Source organism: Micromesistius poutassou (genome assembly GCF_964030765.1).
Source record: "Micromesistius poutassou genome assembly, chromosome: 18".
In the NCBI taxonomy this organism is placed as follows: Eukaryota; Metazoa; Chordata; class Actinopteri; order Gadiformes; family Gadidae; genus Micromesistius; species Micromesistius poutassou.
In genome coordinates this window covers 12,001,976-12,024,475 of record NC_140288.1, presented here as the reverse complement: position 1 = coordinate 12,024,475, position 22,500 = coordinate 12,001,976, and the positions used below count along the sequence as shown (strand labels likewise).

The 22,500-nt window shown below is 50.0% G+C and overlaps 2 protein-coding genes across 2 annotated transcripts in view; one reads left to right on the top strand and one right to left on the bottom strand.

The window, feature by feature from the left end:
- The window catches only part of slco1d1 (solute carrier organic anion transporter family, member 1D1), a 24,392-nt gene extending 16,993 nt beyond the window's left edge, over positions 1-7,399 (bottom strand). The window contains 8 exon segments of the mRNA XM_084483310.1: positions 1-145; positions 1,040-1,138; positions 1,619-1,765; positions 2,401-2,522; positions 3,233-3,365; positions 3,660-3,801; positions 6,092-6,211; positions 7,258-7,399. The exon segment at positions 1-145 is cut by the window's left edge and continues 131 nt beyond it. Coding sequence (XP_084339436.1) covers positions 1-145; positions 1,040-1,138; positions 1,619-1,765; positions 2,401-2,522; positions 3,233-3,365; positions 3,660-3,801; positions 6,092-6,142 — 839 coding nt within the window. The 5' untranslated portion in view covers positions 6,143-6,211; positions 7,258-7,399.
- A 4,294-nt stretch (positions 7,400-11,693) lies between these two features.
- Positions 11,694-22,500, top strand: part of slc2a13a (solute carrier family 2 member 13a) — a gene marked incomplete at both ends in the record, with an annotated part of 33,268 nt that continues 22,461 nt past the window's right edge. Inside the window, 4 exons of the mRNA XM_084483309.1 lie at positions 11,694-11,945; positions 11,988-12,369; positions 16,974-17,133; positions 18,544-18,752. Coding sequence (XP_084339435.1) covers positions 11,694-11,945; positions 11,988-12,369; positions 16,974-17,133; positions 18,544-18,752 — 1,003 coding nt within the window. The remainder of the gene's footprint in view (positions 11,946-11,987; positions 12,370-16,973; positions 17,134-18,543; positions 18,753-22,500) is intronic.

The following is a 22,500-nucleotide window of genomic DNA, read 5'->3' as shown; positions in this document are numbered from 1 at the left end:
TCCTCCTCCTGGCCCTGCTTGGCCATGGACTTGGGCAGGAAGAAGAAGGGGATGGCTGACATCAGGATGACCACGCCCGTGACCAGGAAGCCCAGCCACCAGGCGCCCACCCAGCGGGAGTCCTGGTCGTTGATGGTCACGCTGTCTGGGGGAGAGGAACCGGCCTGAGTTAGGAACCTGCTCCCAGCTGGCTGCTTTTGAAACTAGTGCTGGGGACGTGATAGTGCTCAGGGTGCTCTACTCCCTGCCAGAAAAGGTACTGGGTTTGAATCCCGCAACGTCCGCAGCCTAACCTGTCAACATCCATGAGAGAAATTTCATAACCTCCCTGCTCCTTATTGATAACTGAATTTACTCACACTTTAGTTTAAAACTCTGCTAAATTACTATGAACTTTGAAATATTGTGTTTCAAATATTGAGTTGCTTTGTCGAAGAAAAGAAAGGGTCAGAGGTCAGAGGTGAACTTAAACAACCCAGAATCCTCAAACTCCTAAATGAACAACGGGGACCCAAGAAAAGGTCCAGAGACGTCACGGCCATGAAGACATTAACCTTCATAACAAACCCTGTTGACACTCTTAACAGCTCCACCTTAACAGGTGGAGCAGGTTAACACCAGGTTAAACCAGGTTAACACCAGGATAACACCAGGATAACACCAGGTTAACACCAGGTTTACAACAGGTTAAACCAGGTTAACACCAGGTTAAACCAGGTTAACACCAGGTTAAACCAGGTTAAACCATGTTTACAACAGGTTAAACCAGGTTAACACCAGGTTAAACCAGGTTAACACCAGGTTAACACCAGGTTAAACCAGGTTTACAACAGGTTAAACCAGGTTTACAACAGGTTAAACCGTGTTAACACCAGGTTAACACCAGGTTAAACCAGGTTTACAACAGGTTAACACCAGATTAACGTCTTGCTCAAGGACAGACGAAAGTGTTCAACGCCAAGTCAATCCAGGCTGTTCCTAACTCGTCCAACTGTCCGACCCTTGACTCTCTAATACAGGCAACAGACGGGCAGCTCACCGAGGTCCACGGAGCCGATGTCCACGTAGACCTTAGCGCAGAAGGAGCCCAACATGAAGCCCATCATGGGCCCCAGGATGCCCACCGTCTGGATGCATGCTGGGAGGAGAGAGAGAGAGAGAGAGAGAGAGAGAGAGAGAGAGAGAGAGAGAGAGAGAGAGAGAGAGAGAGAGAGAGAGAGAGAGAGAGAGAGAGAGAGAGAGAGCACATCTTAATGATCTACATTTACATCAAGGGCATTTAGCAGACTTTTTTTTTTCATTTCAAACCTTTATTTACACTCGTAGGGCATTGAGGTTTTATCTTAAGTGACTTACAATAAGTACATTTGTCAGAAGAAAGAGAAACAACAATATATCGCTGTCAGTGCAGTCAGGATGTTCATAGAACCAAGAGCCGAGCACTAACCATCACTAGGTTAACCCGTTCTCTGTACACAACAGAGACAGCTAGTGTGTGAGTGCCAGGACGTACAACGTACAGTAAGTGTGTAAGAGGGGTGTGGGGGGGAAGGGGGGGGGGGGAGGCTACTCAGAGTCCAGGTGAGCTCTGAGCCAGTGAGCCTCCAGTCGTTCGTACCGATGTAGAAGGCGGTGTTCTCCTCCCGGGAGAAGTCGTCCAGGTAGGACACGCCCAGCGGGGTGATGGGCGTCTCCCCAATGCCGCGCAGCATGTTGCCCAGGAACACGTACACCCACATGGACGAGCCCGCCTCCCGCTCACACTCTGGGGAACACGGAGAGGACACATGAAGGAACCACGACCACGCAGCTTTAACTCAGACCAGGTGCTCTAAAAACTAATCCAAGAGTCTGATTTAATGAGTGGTGTATGGTCACCAGGTGAGGGGGGGGTCACCAGGTGAGGGGGGGGTCACCAGGTGAGGGGGGGGGTCACCGGGTGAGGGGGGGGTCACCAGGTGAGGGGGGGGGGTCACCGGGTGAGTTGGTCACCAGGTGAGGGGGGGGTCACCAGGTGAGGGGGGGTCATCAGGTGAGGGGGGGGGGGGGGCGGTCATCAGGTGAGTTGGTCACCAGGTGAGGAGGGGGGGTCACCAGGTGAGTTGGTCACCAGGTGAGGAGGGGGGGGGGGGGGTCATCAGGTGAGTTGGTCACCAGGTGAGGAGGGGGGGGGGGGTCATCAGGTGAGTTGGTCACCAGGTGAGGAGGGGGGGGGGGGGTCATCAGGTGAGTTGGTCACCAGGTGGGGGGGGGGGTCATCAGGTGAGTTGGTCACCAGGTGAGGGGGGGGGGGTCACCAGGTGAGTTGGTCACCAGGTGAGTTAAACACCAGGTGAGTTAAACACCAGGTGACTCCAACATTAGATCACCTGGTCACCAGCTGAACCAGGGTCAGGTTACCTGCTCTGGACTCCTCAGAGTGAGTGTCGGTGTCCACCACTGCGCTGTGATTGGTCAGGCAGGGCAGGATGCTCTGGGTGCTGTTGTCCAGACTGGGAGACATGCTGGTCTCGTACTGGTAGCTGCAGAACACACAGAGCGGTGCTAGAGGACGGCTAGACGTCTGTCTGCCTCTGACAGACAAACACTAAGATTCAGATCAAAGATAGCCTGTACCAATAGAGGACCTTTCACACGCTCAATCAGACTATCAACGATAATGATCAATGTGTGGTAATGGGAATGATTACCTCTTACTGCTAACATGTAAATCCAAGAGGTTAGAGACAGTAATGGAATGGTATTCTGTGTGTGTGTGTGTGTGTGTGTGTGTGTGTGTGTGTGTGTGTGTGTGTGTCTGAGTGTGAGTGTCTGTGTCTGTGGTTGAGCGTGCTTGCGTGCATGCTTGCGTGCATGTTAGCGTGCGTGCGTGTGTGTCTGTGGTTGTGTGTGTTAGCGCGTGTGTGTGTCTGTGGTTGTGTGTGTTAGCGTGTGTGTGTGTGTGTCTGTGGTTGTGTGTGTTAGCGCGTGTGTGTGTCTGTGGTTGTGCGTGTTAGCGTGTGTGCTTGCGTGCGTGTTAGCGTGCGTGTGTGTGTGTCTGTGGTTGTGTGTGTTAGCGTGTGTGTGTGTGTGTGTGTGTGGTTGTGTGTGTTAGCGTGTGTGTGTGTCTGTGGTTGTGTGTGTTAGCGTGTGTGTGTGTGTCTGTGGTTGTGTGTGTGTGTGTGTGTGTGTGTCTGTGGTTGTGTGTGTTAGCGTGCATGCGTGTGTGTCTGTGGTTGTGTGTGTGACTCACTGTCCCTGGAAGAAGTGTGGCATGGCGGTGATGAAGGAGCCCAGGGCCATCACGATGCAGCCCACCCCGATGATACGCGGTCGGTGGAGCTTAGCCCCAAAGTAGCTCACAAAGGCTATCACCAGCAGGTTACCTGTGGCAGGGATGAACGGGTGAGTGGGTGAATGACGGGCCTGGATGACCTGGTGACCTGATGAATGAGTGAGTGACCTGATGAATGAGGGAGTGGGTGAATGATGGGCCTGTCTGACCTGGTGACCTGATGTATGACTGTGTGAATGACTAAGTGAACTGATGAGTGAGTCGATGAATGATGGTCCTGTACGACCTGGTGAATGAGGGACCGGATGCATGTGGGTGAGCGATGAAGGAGTGAGCGATGAAGGAGTGAGCGATGAAGGAGTGAGCGATGAAGGAGTGAGCTCACCGATCTCGAAGCTGCCGTCGATGACCCCGATGAGGGAGCTGGGGATGTCGAAGCGTCTCTCGATCTGCGTGACGGAGCTCTTCATGTAGCCGCCGCCGAACGCCTTGGCGAAGTACACGAAGGAGAGAGCAGCCAGGAACAGCTGCTCACACACACACACACACACACACACACACAGGTACACACACACACACACACACACACACACACACACACATTAGTACACGAAGGACAGAGCGGCCAGGAACAGCACACACACACACACAGGTACACACAGGTACACACACACACACACACACACACACACACACACACACACACACAGGTACACACAGGTACACACACACACACACATACATTAATACACGAAGGACAGCGCCGCCAGGAACAGCTGCTAACAGGTGCACGCACACACACACACACACAGGTACACATACACACAAATGCATTAATAAACATGCACACATAGGTAAACACACACACACACATACACATGCATTAATAAACACAAACACAGAGACACACACACATGCATCAATAACCACACACACACACACACACACACACATACACTAATAAACATGTACACATAGATACACACACACACGTAGGTAAACACACATACCCACACACATGCATTAATAAAAACACACACATGCATTAATAAACACAAACACAGAGACACACACACACATGCATCAATAAACATTAACACACAGGTAAACACACACACACAAACACACAGGTAAACACACACGCACATTAATAAACATTCACACATAGTCATGTACATTTCCATGTGGACCCATTCGTAGCCTACACAAATCCACACACATGCACACACATATGCACGTATGCATACACAAGCACATACACATTGACACACATGCACAAACATACACATGCAGACATGAATACATACATACAAACACACATGCACACATACCTTACCAAGTCCATACACATTGACACATCGACAAACTCACACATACAGACAAACACACACATGCACACACACGTATACCTACACAAGCACATATACAGATGCACAAACACATACGGACATTAATACATACAGTACATACAAACAGACAAACACACTCACACCGAAACAGAAAGAAATACATTGATGCTGATCACAATAGAAGGTTTGATCCAGTTTAATCTGGCCCCACAACTTTTACTAGAGATGATAACTTCCCTTAAGGTATGAAGGGGCTTCACTCTGAAGGGAAGTCTTTGATTTCTGCAGCATGCTTTTACTTTGAAGTCGTGGCAACAAGACTCTATTTGTTCAAACCTGTAGAGTTCACTTCCCCTGTAACAGTTTGTTTAAACTTGTGTGTCCCAGCCGCTAAACCAGATCCACTGGCCGACTGTATGCCCATTAAGAGGGACATGTGGGGACATGGAGGTTGTCTAGATAGCTCGTCTTATCTCTTCTTTGTTTTTATCTTAACTTTGTCTGGTCTGACGCATCATTTACCAGAGAGCTCAGAGCAATGAGTTTCTGCTTAATCATTCACCTTTACATTTCTGTGGTGTAACATGTACACCACATTAGCAAATGCAAAGCATTTATTTATTTTATAAATTAATAAATAAATAATCCAGGGTCTGATTCAGGTCCAATTCAGGGTCTGATCCAGGGTCTGATTCAGGTCTGATTCAGGTCTGATCCAGGGTCTGATTCAGGTCTGATCCAGGTCTGATTCAGGTCTGATCCAGGTCTGATTCAGGTCTGATCCAGGGTCTGATTCAGGTCTGATCCAGGTCTGATCCAGGTCTGATCCAGGGTCTGATTCTCCATTCAGTAGATGGAGAAGTCATCAGGGATTCCCTGCTAACGCCATGCTTACCAACGGACCTAGTCACCCCCACACCATAAACCAGTTAGCGCGTGCCTTTCAGATGTTCATGGGAGAAAGATGTTATCAGCCCCTAATGTTAAACATTATCTTATGTCCTTTGAGACTCTCTCTCTATAGACCACTCAGCAGACAGGCTTCAGAACAGAACTCCTTTCCTTCCCTTAGACGTCCTTCATCCTCTCCAAACTGTTGGAGAGGATCTACTACTACTGATCTACTACTACTGATCTTCTCAAAGAGGCTAAACGTGGAGCTCCCTATCTTAGGTACAAGCAGTAATCATTAACCATCGATTCAGATGTAAAACGTTGTAAAGATAATCCCACACAAAGGAACGCCGTCAGGAAACAGTGAGCAGACTGCCATTACATATCTACAGCTCTTACTGAGCCAGCAACCCCCCCCCCCCGACCCACCCACGCAAACCAGCTACCAGCGCCGGTCCTGAGCCAGAGACCGGGTCCTGAGCCAGAGACCGGGTCCTCAGCCTGAGACCAGGTACACTGGTCTACATGAGGGCCTGAGAGGGTCTGGAGGGCGGGTCTGGGGGGGCGTACTGACCTTGAGCTTGGAGCAGCAGGCCTCCCGCCGTGGCTTGGTGTCCACACTCATGATGCTCCGTAGCCCTGACAGGAAGTGGCCCCCAGGAGACAGGAAACGGGAGGTGTGGCGGAGCAGGACCTGCAAAGGGGTGAGCGGGTTCGAAAGGTTGCGGGTTTGATCCCATTGTGTCTGCGGTCTCCCTGTTTGACCCACACCTGTTCTGAACCACATGCAAATCACTGCAGCTCACTGTGGATGAAGGCGTCCACTCCATTAATTAGCAATAAAGTCAGTATATAAAGTAAAGAACACAGTGAAAATTTTAAAGAAATTAATAAATCAGAGTTTTTTACTCTCATTTTTACTCAATACTTGATACAAATGTACTGTAAGTATTGTTTTTCAGTACATTATTGAGGTACTTATTGAGGTATTTGTAGGAGATTGTATTGTTTTACTTGACATTTCAAAACATATGTAACTTTTTCCCTCACTATATGTCAAAATCATAGAGTATGGAACTTATGTAACTCTCCTCTATATAACTCACAGAGTATGTAACTTATATAGCTATCCAATGTCACTCTACCAACATATAACTCTCCTCTATGTAACTCTACCAACATCACAGAGTATGTAAATCGACTCTATGTAACTCTACCAACAACATCACAGAGAGTCATGTCTATTCGTTCTATATCTTTTTCTTCGACTAGCAGTACATTTTGTTTTGTAATAAGTACATTTTGTTTCGTAATTAGCATGTTTTCCAGTTCCATGCTGCTTTTGTTTACCGAGATTTGATTGATATTTTAGCCAACAGATTTATATGAAGATACGGTCAAAATAAGATCAGGCATATAACAGAACACAACACAACACAACACAACACATGTGTGTACAACAGACACTGCGTCATACTATACCTACAGATGTGAAAAGTAAATAGAATGTATGCAACGCTAAAACCAAATGAATAATTGCAAAACTTAAGAACAGTATTAGGAGGAGAGTAAATCAGAAGTTAAAAAGTATCCAGCATTTAAAGTAGAAATGATTAGAAGTACATAGTATTAGATACGACAAAAAAGAGTACTGAAATGCATCATTTGTCATGCAGAATACTGGAGAGTATTTTTTAGTTTTAGGAGTAAAGCGAACGATGACGAGGAGAGATTTCTTACCTTCTCGCGCTGTGAGAGGATGGTGAGTGTTCCTTGGTGTTTGTGCCGGTGTGTGTGTGTGCTGGTGTGTGTCTTGGTGTGTGTGCTGGTGTGTGTGTGTGTGTGTGTGTGTGTGTGTGTGTGTGCAGGAGAATCAGGTTAGGACTTTGTTCAGGCTGTTATCTCTCCCCCCCCCCCTCAGCCCCCCCCAAGAGTTTCTGTGATGATCAGTCAACACAATAACACCCCCTTTTCTCTCTCTCTAGTCCATAGTGTCTCTCTCTCTCTCTCTCTCTCTCTCTCTCTCTCTCTCTCACACTCACTCACTCACTCACTCAGCCAATCACTCACTCACTCACTCACTCACTCAGCCAATCACTCACTCACTCACTCACTCAGCCAATCACTCACTTACTCACTCACTCCACTCCTGACTGTACACCCTCTCCTCCTCCTCCTCCTCCTCCTCGCGGTCTGAACATCAGAAGCAGGTTCCGTCCATCCCTCCCTGACGGAACAACAAACACCAGGGCTTCCCCCCGCTGGTTCTCCCAGGACTCTGAGCCCCCCCCCCCCGTCCCCCCCCGCCCGTCCCCCCCCCCCCCCGGCCGGCCGGTCCGCACGGCCTCAAAGTCTTCCTGTTCCATTCATAGACCGCAACAATGGCCTGGGTCTGGCCCGGTCTGAGCAGAACTCTCTCTTTGTCTCCAGCTCTATCTGTGTGTGGTTGTGTGTATGTGTGTGCATATGTGTGTGTATGTGTGTGTTTGTGTTTGTGTGTGTCCCCCTCACACCCCCTCGAACTCTCTCTCTCTCCCTCTCTTCACCCTCTCTCCCTTCCGGTTGGTCATTGTCTCCCTTCTCTCTCTCTCGCTATCTCTCTCTCGCTCTTATCTTGATCACTTTCACACTCTTTCTCTGTTCCTCTTCAGATCAAAAATCTGTCTCTCTCTTGTCTCTCCTCTCTCCCCTTCTCCCCCTCTCTCTGTGCCTCCCTCTCTCGGCTCATCACCTATTCCCTCTCCCCCTCTCTCCTCTCCCCTCTCTTGGTTCATCCCCTATCCCCTCTCCCCCCTCTCTCCCTCTCTCGGTTCATCCCCTATCCCCTCTCTCCTCTCCCCTCTCTCGGTTCATCCCCTCTCCCCTCTCCCCCCTCTCACCTCGGGGGAGTTCAGGAAGCACTTGGCTCATGATTGCCAATAAGCCACCTTAAAACATCTCACTAAAGAAAAGTTGAATGGCTTAAATCAAGTGAAAAGATTTGAACTGAGTTCAAAAGTTGAAATGGAGTAAACAATGTAAACATGCACACATTTAAAAAATGTAAAATGGTTGGAAACTAAATGAAGGGTTAAACAAATAGCTAAATGGTTAATGTTTGAATACATTTCAGATAATATATAAAACAGCTGAGCTGTTACAGCTGATCATCAAGGGCTGTTTATGGTCCCACGTTCACGCAACGCAAGGGGGTTACGGACCCCTCACGTCCTCGCAGACCCTCCTTTGCGTCCACGGCCAGGGCCGGACGTGCGCCTCCCGAAAATTGTAACCTTCCGTCGAGGCGACGCAGCCGCAAGGGCTGTGATTGGTCCGCTCACTAAAACCCGACGCAGAACCATCGAGGTTCACGACTGCATCAAAGCGTCTGCGTGGTCATTGCGTTGCGTGAACGTGGAACCATAAAGATTCCTTTAGCTGTCATCACTTGTAGTAACAGGAAGTGTTATTGACCTTATTCTTTCACATCTAGTTAATCGAGATAAGCTCATTTGTATGCAATGGGCAGCAGCTCATTTGCATTTAAAGCTGCAGACACCAGAAACAGCACATTCTGAAGGGACTGAAACAGAGGGGAATAGCGATTTTTTTTTCCTAAAAGCTATTTCCAGAAAATGGCTTCAAAATATACTTTATATATACATATACTATGTATACTTGTTGGAAAAACATCATAATATGTCACCTTTAAGGTTGAAATACAGCCACACTGCTGACATTGCTGTTCAACAGGTAGCTCTCATGGCATGCGCCTAATTGACGACTACTGTTGTCATAGTCGCGGATCGGATCATATTTCTTTCACCCCAGCCCAGGGACGTCGTTAGGCCTATTTTGGGGGGGCTAAGCCCCCCCAAGATGTTCAAAAGCCCCCCCTACAAAACTATTGTTTTTTGTTGTTTTTTTGTTAAGGAAATCGTAACATGCCTGCACTTAACATCATAAGCCAGACTATGAGTTGAAATAAATACTAATACTATTAGAAGTGGTATTTAATTTGGATTAAAATTGTTTCCAAGAGCACTGGCGGGAGGGGCTAGGGGTGAGGGGTCATTTAACATTACATTTTCTCAAGGGTCGGGTTGGCAACTTGGCACTCGGCAGAGTTAAGAAATAAGAGGAGACAAAAGAGGATTTGCAGATCACAGAGTGAAATTGTAAGTAGGTTATATTGTGAAATTGCCTGAAGTCTACTTAAGGAAAGAAAAGGCTATATCGTATATATATCGTAGCTTTCTATGATATAGCCTTTTTCGTCTCCTCTTTCGCCGGCGTGTGCACGAGGGTGTTGTGTGTGTGTGTGTGTGTGTGTGTGTGTGTGTGTGTGTGTGTGTGTGTGCGTGTGCGTGTGCGTGCACTCGCGCGTGTGTTTGCATCTCCCCCTTCCTCCTGGTATAGATGCTCTGCTATACTCTCTACTGTAATAAATGATGAATTGAAGAACCACTTTAAAGATGTGACGAAAAAACGTTGGCGCGCGTATTTCCGAAAAACGCATATTTCGGACACTGCTAGGGGCTAAGCCCCCCCAGCCTCTAAATCCTAGTGACGTCCCTGCCCCAGCCTAATGGGCCAATATCGGATCGATACCGAGGATCAAAATGATCGGTAACAAAATGCTTCACAAACGGGAAACCAAATATAAATGAGGTAACATGAGTTGAATAAGCATGAAAACACGCATGTGTGTGTGTACACACACACACACACACACACACACACACACACACACACACACACACACACACACACACCATGGTTTCTGAATGGCCGCTAGAGGGCAGACTTGCACCACAAACCCATTCATCATCGTCGGTCGCATTGATTGAAGAAATATGCTTATGTCCACCTCTTTTAGGACTGGTCTACTCTATACACTGATAACATCCACTGTATGGAAACACAAGAACCTTGTATTGTAGTTCAACTATAAGTCCAAATATAAAAGTATATTTATTTCTGCTTGTGGACAAAACAGTCAAACCCTTGACCCGTGATGATGAACAGGTGTATTATTTCAGAGGACTTAAGTGACTTATCAGTTGTCCTCCCAGCCAGTTGACCGTACCGGCTCAGGAATCGAACCAGCGCCACATCTGCACACTTAGCATCATGTAGCATCTTATCCTAGCTATATTAGTTGTATACGGGGAATGGGTTAACCTATAGCAATTATTAGTGCTTGGCACTTGTTTCTATGAACATCCCTATTGCACCGACAGAGATATATTACTTGTATTAATATCGAGAAGAGTGCGTAGAGGTTTGCGCCGCACAGTTTTATAGATCTGAATATTTTTGTGCGTACGCAGATTCTGAGATTTGGGCATACGCAATGTTTTAGGGTTAGGGTTTTACGCAGAGTTTTATAAACGAGGCCCCAGGCCTAGCCGAGGAGGAGCTGGTTACTGGGCTACGACTTCCTAATCATCGTATGCCCCGTTTCTCTTTACCTTCTCCGTTTGATTCATGTTCATATTTCATAGAGGGATGATTGAGTCGTAGTTATGATGTCTTTGATTGCAGAAACATTCAGTGCATATTAAGACCATTAGTTGGCCTGCACTTTATTCGCATTAAGGATCTCAATTTATGTGGTTAATCGTGACTTAAATGTCATGCGTCATTAATGTCATTTTATAATGTCATTCATAATAACAATCCAACATACTCTCGCATCTGTAATTAGTGAAGAGTTATGCAGGAGGATTATTGACGCAATAGATCGACATCCTAAACATGACCTGTTCCTGATCCTGAACCTGTAGACTCCACAGGAGCCGTCATTCTCCAGCCTGACGTCACGGTGACGCGCCACTACGCCCCTCCCCCTCGCACCTCGTCCTCAGCCTCCTCTCATCTTCTCTCATCTTCTGCTCATCCTCCATCAGCTCATCTCCACAGCGGGACTGTGGTCCACGGTTTCTATGAACGCTGACCAACTACTACTTGTTTTCACTACTCCGTCTCTGAGTCTGGAGGAGGAAAAATAAATACCAAAAAAAAAGTGAATCGGTTCGCAGAGGGAGTGGCGCTGGGAGTGTTGTCATCGCCAGACACCAACTCTTTGGGAAATAGTTTTGTGTTTGTCTGTGTGTGTACGCGCGTGTGTGTGTGTGCTTTATTTTTGAAAAAGGCGACTTCCAGGACCGGGTGACTCCGCGGTCCCCCTCCCCATGTCGCGCCGGGCGGGAGGCGCCTACAGCCTCCGCAGTCTGGGCGGCCTGATGGGCGACCGGCGGCGGAGGGTCCCGGACGGCGGGGAGCGGAGCCTGATCCGAGCCCCGTCCGCCGCCACCGGCATCAACACCCAGCCCGCCTCGGCGGTCAGCAGCAGCACGGCCGCCCAGTCCTCCGCCTCCCAGTCCTCCACCGCCCAGTCCTCCACCGCCCAGTCCTCCACCTCCACCGCCCAGTCCTCCACCTCCGCCGCCCAGTCCTCCAACTCCACCAACTCCGCCTCCGCCGCCGCTACCACCGGGGACTTGGAGCGGGCGGCGCGGAAGCAGTTCCAGCAGGACGTCACGCCCGGGTTCGTGTACGTGCTGGCCGTGTTCTCGGCGCTCGGCGGCTTCCTGTTCGGCTACGACGCCGGGGTGATCCCCGGGGCCATGCTGCTCCTCAAGCGGCACATGGGCCTCTCTGCCGGGTGGCAGGAGCTGCTGGTGTCCGGCACCGTTGCGGCGGCCGCCCTGGCTGCCCTGCTGGGCGGCGTGCTGAACGGGCTGCTCGGCCGCCGGGTCTGCATCCTGCTGGCCAGCTTCTCCTCCACCCTCGGAGGCGTGGTGCTGAGCGCCGCGCCGACCAAGGAGGTGCTCCTGGCGGGGAGACTCATCGTGGGAGTCGGGCTCGGTAAGGACAGGTGGTTGATCAACAGGTCGCACTGTTCGGTGTTGCGTTGAGCCAACTTAACTTCACGTGTTAAACTCACAGCACCACGCCTTTCTGAAACGATGGTTAGGAATTCAATCTTTTTTTATTTGATGTATTACATTTTGTCCTCCTTTAACGTTCAGCCTATCCTAACGTCTGGCCGTTCTGGAGACGCTGACACGCAGGCAAAGTTTCTAGACAACATAATCATAATTATAATATGACAATAATTCCAATCGAATATCGATATTTTATCTTCGCTACGTCATTGGAAATAAAATATTAAAGAATACAGAGAAAATCTCTAAATCTGTGGTCCTTGTGACGCAAAACTTAAATTTGTTTAATGTTGGAGGCTGACATTTATCCACTTCCTTGCGTGGTGGACCACCCCCTTATCTACTTTAATTTACAATCCCCTCTTATGACTCTTCAATTTTTTTCTCTCTCTCTCTCTCTCTCTCTCTCTCTCTCTCTCTCTCTCTACATGTTTCTTCAAGGTCAGTCCTTCAGGTCCTAGTAGTACAATCAAAACTTGTTTATTAGAAATAGATCGTACAGCAGTGTAAAAAAGGGGAAGGCGGAACTGAAATTCATTGTGAAACGCAAAATGGTAGTCTGGATGGTGTCCCAGGGCTTGGTTATACACTAGTGATATTTCTCTTCCTCCTGTAAGAATAACAGCAATTATTTTTTGCTGTGGGAGTTCGGGAACCATTAATGATGTTCAACTCCTCTTCTCTCGGTTAATAGTTCTCCTTCCGGGCTGACCTTCGAGAGGAACAGAGCGAATAAGATTCTGACTGATAATTGGGACCAAAACAGCGTTCCGCTCCCAATTAGTGTGCATTGATGCTAACGAGGACGGCTTGTTTCCAGCTCCACTTAGCCTAGCTGTATTTACATGGCAGCAGGCCCCCGCTCCAATTAGCCAAAGAGCCGACCTTTGCTTTGACACGCTGAGCTTAAGCTTGACATCGCCCGACCGTTCATGAATGCGTATTCATCACGAACTTCTCGGTTCATTTTGGATTTCCAAAGCCACAGGCAAAAATGTCTCTGGTCGCGATTGGATATGCTTCGAACGTGGTGGTGGTGGAGGCTGGTGGTGGTGAAGGCTTGTGGTGGTGGGGGCTGGTGGGGGTGGAGGCTGGTGGTGGTGGGGGCTTGTGGTGGTGGTGGAGGCTGGTGGGGGTGGTGGTGGTGGTGGAGGCTGGTGGGGGTGGAGGGTGGTGAAGGCTGGTGGGGGTGGTGGTGGTGGTGGAGGCTGGTGGTGGGGGTGGTGGTGGTGGTGGTGGAGGCTGGTGGTGGTGGTGGTGGTGGAGGCTGGTGGGGGTGGTGGTGGTGGTGGAGGCTGGTGGTGGGGGTGGTGGTGGTGGTGGAGGCTGGTGGTGGTGGCTGGTGGGGGTGGTGGTGGTGGGGGCTTGTGGTGGTGGTGTTGGTGGGTGAAGTTCTGCTCAGCACATTAACCTCGCAGATTGAGGTTTTGGGATGGAAGGTCTTAAATCGACCGCCTATCAGTGTACGTGCGTTTGATCGGCCCGCGATGGACGTCGGCTGATAGGGGTCACATAAATATAGTGTTCCTCCAGAACTAACTAATCTGAGGTCAGATACAAGCGACCTGTCAATCCCTTTAGAGCCCAGCCAATCAGTGGAAAGCTCCCACAAACCCTGCTCTCCTCAATCAGTCATCACGCCCATAATGGAAACGCGCATCTGTGAAATCAGCAGCAGAACCTTCTCCACTCATCTCTTCTGCTCTCTCCCTCTCCCCCTCGCTCCTCCCTCTCTCTCCGATCTTGGAGAGATGTCTTAACGCCGGGATCTGCCCAACGTGCTGAGACTAAACACCGGCAAGAGCCGCGCTCTCACTGCTAATTAGCGGTAGTGCGAGGATTCCTTCACATCGGATTCATCCTTCTCCTGCCCAGTCTCGCTAAGATAGACTAGATCGCAACACTCTTTTTACACCTATTAGTGATGTCTAAAAGGACCTGCGCCTGCAGCTTTTGAATATCTTTAATTCATTTTACTTAAAGGTCCCATATCATACCACCAGGTGTGTGTGTGATTTGCCGTTACAAGCCGTTTTGAAAATCTGCCTCATCTGACATCACAAGTGGGCGTGTCCTCCTAGATGTATGACGGATAGATGAGCAACGTCTGCTACAGTCCACTGGGTGGGCTGGTGGACTGATCTATCCAGCGTACATCTAGGTGGACACGCCCACTTGTGATGTCAGAAGAGGCAGACTTTCAAAACGTCTTGTAATGGCTGATCACTAGTCACACCTAGCGCTATAATAATGTCACCTTTAACATTTGCCTGCTGTGATCCTGTCTGCCCATGGGGGCCCTGGTACCCCCCCAGCCGGGCCTGGTACCCCCCCAGCCGGGCCTGGTACCCCCCCCCCCCCCCCCCCAGCCGGGCCTGGTCCCCCCCCAGCCGGGCCTGGTACCCCCCCAGCCGGGCCGGGCCCCCCCCAGCCGGGCCTGCTAGGTCCTGCTCCAGGGGTCCACCCTGGGTTGGGGTGTCCTGATGAGGGCCGGGCGTTAGGGGTGTGGTCTAACAGGGAGCCCTGGGGCCACGGGGCCTCTGGACCGGTTGATCCTCCATTCATAGCGCGCCTTTCTCACCAGTGGCCCCGTAAAGCGCTGTACAATATACATTCACCCAGTCATACACCCATTCACCCACACATTCACCCAGTCATACACCCATTCACCCACACATTCACCCAGTCATACACTCTTTGACCCATACATACACACGTTCACCCATTCATACACACGTTCATCCATTCATACACACATTCACCCATTCATACATACCTTCATACACACATACACCCATTCATACACACATTCACCCATTCATACATACATTCATACACACATTCACCCATTCATACACCCGTTCACCCATTCATGCACACATTCCCACATCATGGCGGGCGGGGGTCCGTCCGGCCCGTCTCCACATGTGGCTGGACGTAGCAACGAGCTAGGCTACAGGGGGGGGCGGTGCGACCGCGGGCCTGCCTCATCGACCCGTCTCCCCACCGCGCTGCCACCGTGCCCGGGCACGCTTTAGAGGCGTCCACCCCGCTTTCCCGGTGAGCCATAACCATAGCAACAGGTAGCCACGTGGTGTTGGGGGGGGTGGGGGGGGTGGGGGGTTGGGGCTGGGGGGAAGGGGTGGAGGAGACTATTAATAGAGCCCAGATCAGGAAGCAGCTGGAACCGTCCTCTGTCTCACGGAGCGGCGTGGAGAGAGTCTTGGGATAACGCACACATGCACACACATACGCACACATGCACACACACACACATGCATGCACACACACGCATGCACACACACATATGCACACACACACACACACGCATGCACACACACACACGCATGCACATGCACACACGTACGCACACAGCATATACAAACACACAAACACACATATATGATGCACACACATGCATGCACAGGCACACACACACACACAGCTTATATAAACACACATGCATATACACACGCACACAAACAAAGCCATGCATATACAAACACACAGACACACGTGTGTATGCTTTGGCATTCGGTAACGTGGGATTATACACGCTTGTATAAAATCTGTACTTCTGTGTTTATGTGCTCAGTTAACAATACACACAGCGTCGATACGGCCAGTCAACACTGTTTACAGTGATGCTGTATCGCTATCGTCTCTGTCTGTCAGGTCACACTCCGCTCTCTGTCTTCCTTCTCTACTACATGAATACAGTCTATCGGCTAGAGTCTAGTGGCTAGGACCTGCTCCTTAATAAACGCTCTGTATTCACTGTCTAACCCCTACATACTCCTTTATGACCTGGCTTTGTAATCACTGTCTAACCCCTACCATCTTCTTAGTGACCAGTCTCTGTATTTACTGTCTAAACCCTACCTGCTACTTAATGACCAGTCTCTGTAGTCACTGTCTACCTACCTCTAAGTCCTACCTGTTATACTGTGTGTTGTGTTACAATGAGTTGTGTTATCCTGTGTGTTGTGTAGATGATGAGTTGTGCTGTTTATTGTGTGTGAGGCGCAGCGTTGAGCAATATTCCCCTTGATGGTGTGTGATTGAGTTCTGCACGCGTACATCACTGAAGTGCAGATAACGAGTGTGAAGCAGCCCTCAAGGGTGATGGTGCAATTAACACAGGGACCAACAGAATTACATCTCTGAAAAATGTGTCGTATTGTGGTGCAATTCACTCTCAAAATAATAACTCTGGTTAGTTGTGTGACGGGGAAACCCGCGCTACAGCGTGGGACGTGTGGTGTGTGGGGGTTTATCAATGAAGAACAGTGGAAGGTCACATTAAGTGTTAAACAGAAGGGTTTACATCCAGCATGGTAACTCCTAGTCTTTTAGGTCTTTAAAATGATCAATAGCATATTGATCGATATCGATCAATATGATCAAGTTATATCGTGATATGTCTTTCAGCCGTATGGCCCAGGCCTAGTGTGTTGCATTGTCTCACTGAGGTGTGGTGTAACATGTTGTGTTACTGTTGTGTTACACGTTGTGTGACGGCAGGGATAGCGTCGATGACGGTGCCGGTGTACATCGCGGAGGCGTCCCCCCCCCACCTGAGAGGTCAGCTGGTCACGGTCAACACGCTCTTCATCAGCGCGGGTCAGCTGACCGCCAGCCTCTTCGACGCCGCCTTCAGCTACCTGCCGCACGACGGCTGGAGGTGAGACACGCACGCACACACGCACGCCAACAGACAAACACACACACACATACACAGACACACGCACGCCAACAGACAAACACACACACACACACGCACACGCGCACGCCAACAGACAAACACACACACACACACACAGACACACGCACGCCAACAGACAAACACACACACACACACAGACACACGCACGCCAACAGACAAACACACACACACAGACACACGCACGCCAACAGACAAACACACACACACACACGCACACGCGCACGCCAACAGACAAACACACACACACACAGACACGCGCACACGCACAAGCACACACTCACACACACACACACACACACACACACACACACACACGTTCGTGAACATACACACACACACACACACACACACACACACACACACACACACACACACACACACACACACACACAATAACAGACAACACACACACACATATGTGCACATGCACACATACGCATCTACCGATACTCACCTATATTTACAAGTGTATGTGTGTGTGTATATATATATACTGTATTAGACAACCACACACAGTGTGTGTGCGTGTGTGTGTGTGTCGGTCAGCCTGTGTTGTCTGCTGATTCCTGGAATGTGGAAGTCCTCTCTCTTCCTCTGTCTTTCTTCTAAATGTCATCACATGCATGAAATCTCCAGCTAACATTTGCAGAAACATGTTTTAAACATCTCTCCCCTCTCCTCCCTCCCGCTCCTCTTTCATGGAAGACTCCTTAACATTTCTTATCAGATTTCTCTCTCTGCCTGTCGCTCTGTCTGCCTTGCCCATCTCTCTGTCTCTCTGTCTCTGCCTGTCGCTCTGTCTGCCTCTCTGCCTGTCTCTCTCTGGCTGTCTGTCTGTCAGTCTGTACACTCCCATGTGAGACAGCAGTGTGTTTTATTTCTTAACGTGGATCATTTCTTCTCCTCTGACTGCTGATCGATTTTACACAGAGCGGCGCCGGTTCCAGATCAATGTTTTCCAACCTTTATGGGCGGAGAACAGCAACTATTCTTGTGTATGAAGTTCATCATCACAAATGTATCGTACATGTCATGGCCTAGCTATTCTCTGGGCCTCCTCTGGCAGGCTCTGATTGGCTACCAGATAAGGCGCCATTCTTCTGGCTCAAGATGTTTTATAGCAGCAGCACAGAGACGTCCCTTACTCCGTCACTCTACTCCTCCATTGCTCAATCTTTTAACTCTTCCTCCCTCTCCCGCCACCCTCTGCTCCCTGGGCCCCTCTCTCCGCCCGTTCCCCTCTCTCCCTCCATCTCTCCTCCCTCCTCCCTCCTCACTCACTCACCTCCACCCCCTCTACCTCCACCCTGTCTTCCCCCCTCTCCTCTCCTCTCTCCCCCCCCCTCCCTCCCCCCCTCCCTCCTCCAGGTACATGCTGGGTCTCTCCGCGGTGCCCGCTCTGGTCCAGTTTGTGGGCTTCCTCTTCCTGCCCGAGTCGCCGCGCTGGCTGCTGCAGCACGGCCTTACCCAGAAGGCCCGGCGGGTCCTCAGCCAGATCCGGGGCAACCAGAACATCGACGAGGAGTTTGACAGCATCAAGAGCAGCATCGAGGAGGAGGAGAAGGAGGCCGCAGGAGGTGGGGGGGGGGGGGGGGGGTGTTGATGTCATTTTTCCTCCCCACCGCCTCTCTGTCTCAGACAAACAGGCAGACCAACTGTTGGTCTGTCGGTCTGCCTGTCTGTCAGTCCGTCTGCCTGTTTGCCCGTCTGTCTGTCTGCCTTTTTGTCTTTCTGTTCGTCCGTCTGTCTGTCTGTCTGTCTGTGTTCCTCCAGTCCTCTAGTGTGTGCGAGTGTTGTTGTTGTTGTTGTTGTTGTAATATTGAGCATGAACCCACAGCATCTATTTAAGGTCCTGGTATGAAAGGTATCTCAGGTGTGGTTGAATTTTTGTGTGTTTGTGTGTTTTACACAAAGTGTGTGTGTGTGTGTGTGTGTGCGTGTGTGCACGTGTTCACACACGGGGAAAAACAAAAGAGTTCTTAGTGCCACGTTGGTTGCCATGGAAACAGTGTGTCACACGTCTCCGTCTCCCCCCCGCCCCCCCTCTTCCGTTACACACCTCGGGGTGTGATGGTGATGATGATGATGGTACCATTGTTGTTACGGGAGTGAGATACGCTAAACAACGCTAAACAACGCTAGCACCCTCTGCGTTAGCGGTGGATTTCATGATTCCTTTGAATGAATCAGTTTGCGTCGGTCAGTTCGCCAAGAAGAGTCGTTCGAACAGTTCGTTCGTTCGCTCGCATTTCCGGTAGCGGTGAATCATGATTCTCAGTCACTGAGTCGGTCAGACTCGGCTCCTCCCTCGTTCTCGTTCAAACGAATCACGATCGTGCAACGGTGCAAACGGTCATCAATCAACACAACATTAACTAAGTTCCTTTTAGCTGAGGAACGAAGGCGAACGAGATGAACTGAGACGGGGAATCAGGTCGGTTCGTTCATGTTAAAGAGTCGTTCGTTTGAACTGATTCGTTCGTGAACGAGCCACCACTACTCTGCGTGCTAAACAACGCTAAACAACGCTAAACAGTGCTAGCACCCTCCGCGTGCTAAACAACGTTAGCACCTGGCGGCTGGTCAGCGCAGACACAAACCACGTGTCCTTATCCGCCGTGATGCTAAATAAAGCCCCCCGCTCCCGGCCACCAGCGTCTGGAGCTTGGTGGACCTCCTGCGCAAGCCCCGCCCTCGCTGACATTTGATTGGCTGTGCAGGACACACAGCGTGACCTCTGTGGAAGTGCTCGTCAATAAAGCCGGCGGTGGCCCCCGGTCGACGCGTGGCAGCGCGCTGTGAGGAGGAGCTCAGCGGCGCTGCATCGATGCAGTGGAGCCGTGTCGCTCTACCCGTTTAACTAGTGACTGATGAAGACCTCGTTTAACTAGTGACCGATGAAGACCTCCCACCGTTTAACTAGTGACCGATTAAGACCTCGTTTAACTAGTGACCGACGAAGACCTCGTTTAACTAGTGACCGATGAAGACCTCGTTTAACTAGTGACCGATGAAGACCTCGTTTAACTAGTGACCGATGAAGACCTCCCACCGTTTAACTAGTGACCGATGAAGACCTCCCACCGACTCCGTGAACACAAACCAATCAACCAGGAGACGAATCCCCGACTCTTACGGCCGTGTTCTCGTTCCACACTTCACGCACAGAATGGGATTCAGAACTTTATACACACACTGTGGATCACTGAGGGACGCGTGCGTTCTGCCTTGAACCCCAAAGCGTATTTATTTAGTTACATGATCCTCAACATGGTGACCTGTGCGGCCAGCGGTGGACTGCGGTGTCCGACAGAACGCTGAGCCTCTATGTCTAAACCTATAGCATAACTTAACTTAACTTCTAACTTATAGTGTAACGCTACGGTGTGTGTGGAGAGTCGAGCTCCGTCCAAGCTTTATATTCGTTATATTTAATGTCCGCGTTCGACTGAGGGTCAGGCTGCCCAGACACCTATAGCATAACGCTGTGGTGTGTGTGGCCAAGTTCATATACAACATCGCTCATAACAGTTACACAATGACGGTACAAACCCCCCCCCCCCCCTTCTCGTCCTATAACCCTCAACCCAAAACACGTTTGATTTAATCTGGTAGTGTTCGGATCCCAGCTGAACCAGCGGGTTCGCCGGCGCTCTGATGTCTCCTGAACCCTGCGAGGCGAGGGGGAGGAGCCTCCCGTTCTTAACGAGCCGCTCAGCCTCAATGAGCTCTGATTGCATCCTCCCTCCTCCTCCTCCTCCTCCTCCTCCTCCTCCTCCTCCACCACCAGAGAGGCAGGATGGATGTGTGTGTGAACAGAATCCTGCTGCTGGGGCCTGCATCAGTTTTTGCGTCGACTTCAGTTGCCAGCCTCATACAGACGGTGTGTTTTAACGTTCAGGCGTTTAGCAGACGTTTTCATCCAGAGCCACTTGCTATGAATTCAGACGCAGGTCTGAAAAGAGCCGGCCTGGGCCACATCGCTCCAGGGGGCCTGCAGGTTGTGCTGTGGATATTATGGGATGGAGGCCGGTGAAGATGAGGATGTGTGCTACAGGCAAGAGGATCGGCTTCCTTGAGGAGCTGCTCCCTTGGAGCGAGCTGGGCTGCTGAGAGTGGGCTTCTCCCCCAGGTGACACGTCTAAGATAAGTCCCCGCTGGTCCTGATGCTGAGGGTGTCGTCGTTTAAATCGTGTCTGGTTGTGTCAGATAAGATATCAGTTGAACGCACGCAGAGACAGACCTTTTATTCGGTTTCTGTTCGGCCTGTTGAAGGCCTTGCTGATCCTTGTCGTCAGGACGTTTGTTTAGCTTCAGTCTCCCGTCAGTTCTTTAATTGGTTGTAGTTGTGCGACCTGTGTGAGGTTGGCTCGTCATCTGTTGTTTCTCTCTACAAATAACCTTTTTGTTTAAAGACCAATCTCTGTTTGAACATCAAGCAGTCTGTGTTGAGGTCCTGACTTTGAATTCTCCTCGCAGACATAATTACAGCAGAGATCAAGAGATCCACACACTGAATTCAGTTCTGATGAATAAATGGAATATTTCACAAAAGCCGAAACGGGGTGGGACCATGGACCGGCAGACAGAACGCTGTGGGAACGCTGTGATTCCGACTCCACACAATGGATCCGGCCCCGACGCAAATTCATTTCCCTAAAGATCGGGACCCTTTTTCCATTGATATATTTTTAGAAACGAGAATTTTTAAAAGCATGTTTTTAATGAGTCTCTGAGTGCTGCAGCGGGGGTCCGTTAGCGGTGGTCTAGTGGGGTAGAGTGGTCGTCTTTGGGGGGCGGGGAGGTGTGGTTTAGAGTGGACTAAATGATTGGGTACAGCACTTCTCGAAGCCAGCCTAATTCACAAGGCGGGCAGACTGTTCCAGAAGGTTCTGGAACGCAGAGTGACGGCTGATTGGCTGAGCCGAGTCGCTCAGAACTCGGTCCAAACAAAAGTAGATATGAATCTTAACAGACGATTCTAACAGGGTCCAACAGATGACTCAGATAACAGTCTAACAGAGTCTAATACATGAGTCTAACAGAGTCTAACAGAGTCTAACAGAGTCTAACAGAGTCTAACAGTCTTACAGATGAGTCTGTCAGATGAGTCTGTCAGATGAGTCTGTCAGAGTCTACCAGACTGTCAGTCAGTCTAACAACAGGCCAACAGGTCTAATGTCTGTTTGGTTTCCGCCTCAGATCAGATCTTATTTCATGTTCATCCCTGGAGCAGAATGTTCCCCTATAGGATTACAGGAGACTACAGCTCCACCATCTAACATCATCTGAGGGTGATAGATTATGGAGGAGGGAGGAAAGGTG